This window comes from Aphelocoma coerulescens (genome assembly GCF_041296385.1).
Source record: "Aphelocoma coerulescens isolate FSJ_1873_10779 chromosome Z unlocalized genomic scaffold, UR_Acoe_1.0 ChrZ, whole genome shotgun sequence".
NCBI classification, from domain to species: domain Eukaryota; kingdom Metazoa; phylum Chordata; class Aves; order Passeriformes; family Corvidae; genus Aphelocoma; species Aphelocoma coerulescens.
This window is the reverse complement of record NW_027184085.1, coordinates 2,707,843-2,713,081: the sequence shown is the minus strand read 5'-3', so window position 1 is coordinate 2,713,081 and position 5,239 is coordinate 2,707,843. Positions and strand designations below refer to the sequence as shown.

Genomic DNA, 5,239 nt, shown 5'->3' with positions numbered 1-5,239 from the left:
CCCAGTGGTGGGGGATTCACAGTGCCTGACATGGAGTCAGGGGCTACAGAGTGCCTGACATGGTGGTGGGGGATTACAGCCGTCCACGTTCCCAGTCAGGGGACCCCTCCCGCCCCGGGGTGGGGGTGTCAGTAGCCACAGAGAGGGGAAGGGGCCTGCCGGGGCATTTACATCCTTGTAGAGGGGCTGCTCCTCGGGCGCCGGGTGATGAGCCGGGCTGCTGCCGCCGCTGCCCGCCCGCGGGGCCCCGGCAGGCGGCTGCGGCGGGGCTTGACCTTCCCCCGGCTTCTCCTCGACGGGCGGACGGGGGAAGGGGCCGGCTGCGGGGCGCTCCCGGCCGCCCTTCTCCGGCAGCCCCCGGGCAGGTGGGAAGCGGCCGCCGACCGCCAAGGGATCTCCGCCGCGGGGCTCTTCCTCGCCCTCCTCCTCCTCATCCTCTTCCTCCTCCTCGGGGGGCTTGTGCCCCTCCACGTCCACCTCGGGCTCGTCTTCCTCCTCCTCGTCCTCCTCCTCCTCGCTGCTCTCTTCGCTGGCGAAGCTGCAGCTGGTGCCTCCGGGGGAGAGGAGGCGGTGCGTGGCGTGCGGAGGATGCGGGTGCCTCTCGCATCCCGCATCCTCGGGGGGCGGCGGCGGCGGCGGCGGCAGCAGCAGCTGCAGGGGCGAGGCGGAGCGCGGGGGGCCGCCGCCGCCGCCGTGCAGCTTGGCCAGGCTCTCCGAGTCCTCCTTGCCGCCCACCGGGCGGAAGGCGCTGGAGTGGTGGTACCCGCCGCCCGCCTTGCGCCCGCCCGCCGCCTCCAGCAGGTGCGGATGGTGCGGGGGGACCCGCCCGCCCCCGCCGCCGCTGCCCCCGTCGGAAGCGGCGGGCGAGGCGGGCTCGGCGCTGCCACCGGGGGGCGACTCGAACAGCGGGTCCCGGGCGGCGGCGGCGGCGGCGGCGGGCGCGGACGGGGGGGCGGCGGCGGGCGGCGTCCCCAGCCCCGCCGGCCCCGTCCCCAGCCCCGCCGGCCCCGCCTCGCCGCCGGGCTCCGACAGGTCCAGGAAAGCCTGGCGCAGCAGGCCCGCCCCGTCCCCCCCCAGCGAGCATCCCAGGGCGCCGGGGGGCTGCGGCGGCGGCTGCAGGTAGGTGGGTACCGGCAGCCCGCCCGGGGTGCGCGGCGGCCAAAACATGCAGAAGGGCGGGTAGAAGGCGGCGTCCTTCCTGCCCGGCCAGAAGAGCCCCGAGAGCCCGCCGCCCGCCGCCGCCGCCCCGCCGCCGGCCTTGTGCGCGGCCGCCCCGCCGAGGGCATCGCCGCCGCCGCCCTCCTCCTTCTTGTGGCAGAGCCCGAAGGCGGCGGCGGGGAAGCCGTAGGGGTGCGGAAAGAGCCCGCCGCAGCCGGGGAACTTCTGGAGCATGCCGCCGAAGGAGCCCTTGCTGGGCACCGGGATGACGGGGTAGCTCCGCGGGCTCTTGCCGCCGTGCGCCGCCGCCACCGCCTCCTGCAGCTCCTCGTCCTCCTCAAAGCGCGGCCGCTTCTGGTGCAGGTCGGGCGGAGCGGCCAGGAGGTGCGGGCTCAGCAGCCCGCCGCCCACCACCGCCGCCGCCTTCACCGAGCCCAGCGGGTGGCAGGCGGCGGGGGCGGCGGCGGCGGGGGCCGGCGGGGCGGGCGGCAGGGCGCGCTTGCGGCTGCCGCCGTTGAACATGGCCTTGACATCCTCCCAGGCGAAGACCAGCTCATCCTGGGGGCTCTTGTCGGTCAGCTTCAGGTGGCGGCGCCAGGAGTTGAAGTTGGCGGCGTCGGGCTGGGTGTACTTGGCGTCGGGGGTGCGGTGGGAGTGGAAGATGAACTTGTTGGGCGAGAAGTACATGCTGCAGTAGCTGCACTTGATGCACTTGGCCCGGGAGCTGTTGTAGCGGGCCGGGATGAAGCTCCCGCGGCATCCCCAGGCGCACTCGTGGGATACGTCGAAGGCGAAGTTATCCGGCAATTTGGGGGGCCGGTTCTCCCCCAAGAAGGACTTGCAGAGCCGTTCTGCCTCCCTCTTGGTGATCATGCCGCAGCGGCGGGAGGAGATGGGCATGGCCCCGGCCCGCCGCAGGATCTCCAGCTGCACCGGCGTGCACTGCACGCAGGTGATGCCCAGGGCCACCCGCCGGTTGTGGATCTCGTTGTAGCTGAAGTTTTTGAGGAGGGTGTTGGAGATCTGTGCCAGGCACAGCCGCTCCTGCCCGTCGATGACCAGGGAGACGATCGGGATGCCGTAGAGGATCACCTGCCCCACCTGGTTGGGCTTCATGGCGGCGTGGCCGGCCCTCGGCTGGTTCATGGGGTCCGGCGGGTACGCGCTGGACGGCGACGGCAGCAAGATATCGGTGGGGCCGGGCAGCGGGCTGGTCGCCATCGTCTCAGCGCCGGGGGGGCTGCTCTGCTCTAGCTGCGGGAGGGGAGGGGGACAGAGACAACAACGCCGTCAGCCGAGCACTCACGGGGATGAGGGTCCCCGCCGCACACACCCTGTCCTCCCCCCCGCTCCTCCGGTCTGCCGGCATGGGGAGGCGCTACCCGAGGGGACGTTTGCTCAGCGACCCCCGACTCGCCCAAACCTCCTCTGTCCTCGCCGGGGGTGTCCCCGGAGCTGTCCGCCCCCGCGCATCCAGGTTCTCCGACATGCGCATCCCCCCGCAGGTGTGGAGATGACGGTACACGAGCGAACCGGACCCGTTTGGAAGAATCCCTGAACCACGGGCGCTGCGAGCCCCGAACACGTAGCGGAGACGCGTGTCCGTCTCCCCGTCCTGGAAACCCGCCGCTCCACGCGGAGCCTCCGCGGGCAGCACCGGTGCACGGCGGCCGATGGGGGTGTCCCTTCTCCGCACGCCCCGGGATGGGGAAAGCGCGGAAGAGGAGCGAAAACCCCGCAAAGTTTCGGTGCTCCCCGCGGCTGCCCGAGCATCCTCCCCGCCCGGCGCCCGTTACCTCCGTGGCCGCGCTCCGGCCCTGCCGCCGCCGGACCTTCCTCCTCCTCGTCCTCCTCCAGCAGCCGCCGGGAGGGAGGGAAGCGCATCCCCGCGCCCGCCGCCGCGGAGCCGCGCGGCCGGACAGAGCCCCCCGCCCCCGGTGCGGCGGCCCCCGTGGGCGCTCTGACGTCAGCGGCCCGGGGGGGCGGACGGGGCCGGACCCACCGCACGTCCCCCTCCCAGACGGTGGGTGGTGAGCGGGGCTGGGGGCGGCTCCCCCATCCCTCTCTTCCTGCCTCTCTCCCTCCCCGCACCGGGAGGGGATGCGGGCGCCCCGTCGGGGCCCGGCCTCCCGCCGCCCGCCCCCCGATCGCTGCCCCGCTCCGCGCGCGGTTTCCCGGCGAGAGGCCGGAACGGTGGAAGGTGGAATGCGCTTTGGCCATTTTTTGCCTATTTTCTCACCTTCCCCTCCTCCCTCCGCCCCTTCACGGTCTGAGACAAATCGCTTCCAAGGAGCTGAATATTCTCGTTATGTACCCCGCGTCTTTTCGGAAACGGTATTTTTTAAGGGATCTGGAGAAATTACAGCGTAGGGGAGGAGAAAGAGAGAAAAAGTTGATTTCTCGCCACAACCATGTCCTCAGGAGCACGAACAGCTTCTGTGTCCTCACTGCCATTCCCAAACACACCGGAGTCATTCACTTTCAGAAGCACCTGGACCCAAATTCTCGATCCCACTAAGACAAACACGGCGCAAATATGTTCTGCTTGTTTGTTTTTTTTTTTTTTTTTTACTTCTCCCCCTTCCTCCCAGTTGATTTATGCCCCCAGTTAAGGAAAAAAGAAAACAAAAACACCCCAGCAAACAGACTGCAGCACGGTAGCAGTGTCTGCCTTTTTTTTTTTTTTTTTTAGGTGAATAGAGTGAACTGAAAATGTAGATTTTTTTTTATACGGATCACCTCCAAAAGGTTGTGGGTCCCAACTGCCTCTCCGCGCAGCGCGGGGAGAGGACGGGGCAACCCCCTGTGCGACCCTACCCCCTCCCCCAAGGCAGAAGGCTAATACCGCTCAACGCCGCTGCCTTCCAGCGAGGAAAACTGCGGAAAACCGGCTAAAACCCGGGAAAATTAAAAACTCATTCCTAGCTAAACGGGGGAGACAACTGGCGTTTCTTAATATCCGATTTATTTTCTTTTTACAAAAGGTATTTTCATTTCTCTTTTTCTCTGCACGCACATGACCAGTACTTAGTATTTCTGCACATTTAGCTATGAGAACTTGGTGATTTTTTTTTGTTGTTGTTAGTCAGTTTGTTGGGGTTTTTTTGTTTTTTTTTTTTTTTCCTCGGGCTTCACAGATCCAGACGAGAATCTCCGCACCGACCTTTTCTGGGACATCCACCCTAAAGCTCACACGTTCTCTCCTCTGTCCGGGTATTGGTCGGGTTCTCGCTAACTTTGATAGTAATAATAGTAGTAGTAGTAGTAATAATAATAATAATAATAATAATAATAATAATAGTAATATCACACCTCTCCTTATTGCTGCTGTCACTTCTTATTAAACCTTGCTCTCCCCCGTGTCGCAACTGTCACACGGAGACTTCCCCCTTTCCCCTCCCTCCTGCTTTTTCCCGATCCTCTTCTGCACGGAGCCTGCTGCTTTCGTGTGAGCAATGGCTATGAGCCTCACATTGGTGACATTTTAATCAATGCTTCCTAGCCAGACTGACATGAATTTTACACTTCAAAACTCTCCTCCGTCAGCTAATTGATTCAAATTGTTTTATTGGTTAAACCCGTGTCACACATTGTATGATCTATTACCACGCCTCGGAGAAAATCTCCCCTCCTGTCTTCGCTCCCAGGTCGGCACCAGGAGGGACGGGGGGGTTTTTAGGGAGAAGCCGCTTGATCCTGAGGATGCTCAGTGCCTGCATCCCCGGAGCGGCCACCGGGCAGACCGCTCCCCTCTCTCGTGGTCAGCCGGTGGCTTTTCCCTGACCATTCCCGGGAGAACCGGGGCTGGGCAACTTCGCCCCAGGCTCTGAGCCCGGCGTTGGAAGAGGACGAAAAGCGGATGCAGGAGGCGGAAGGGATGAGAGGGTTTTGCAAAGCGCCTTCTGCGAGCTGACTCACCGGACTCGCAGATCGGGAGAGGCGGAAAACTCGGGCTCGGGACAGGGTCGTGGCTAGCCCGCGACTACGTTTCATTCTGTAGTGACTAAACGAAACGAAAAGTAAAACTAAACTGCTTTTTTCTTTTTTTTTTTTTTTTCCCCTCACCTGCTCGGTGCTGTTG

At 64.7% G+C, this 5,239-nt stretch overlaps 1 protein-coding gene across 1 annotated transcript in view; it reads right to left on the bottom strand.

Annotated features, from left to right (window-relative positions):
* The window catches only part of SKOR2 (SKI family transcriptional corepressor 2), a 24,361-nt gene extending 21,982 nt beyond the window's left edge, over nucleotides 1–2,379 (bottom strand). Inside the window, exon 1 of the mRNA XM_069002101.1 lies at nucleotides 172–2,379. Coding sequence (XP_068858202.1) covers nucleotides 172–2,379 — 2,208 coding nt within the window. The remainder of the gene's footprint in view (nucleotides 1–171) is intronic.
* Nucleotides 2,380–5,239: the final 2,860 nt, after the last annotated feature.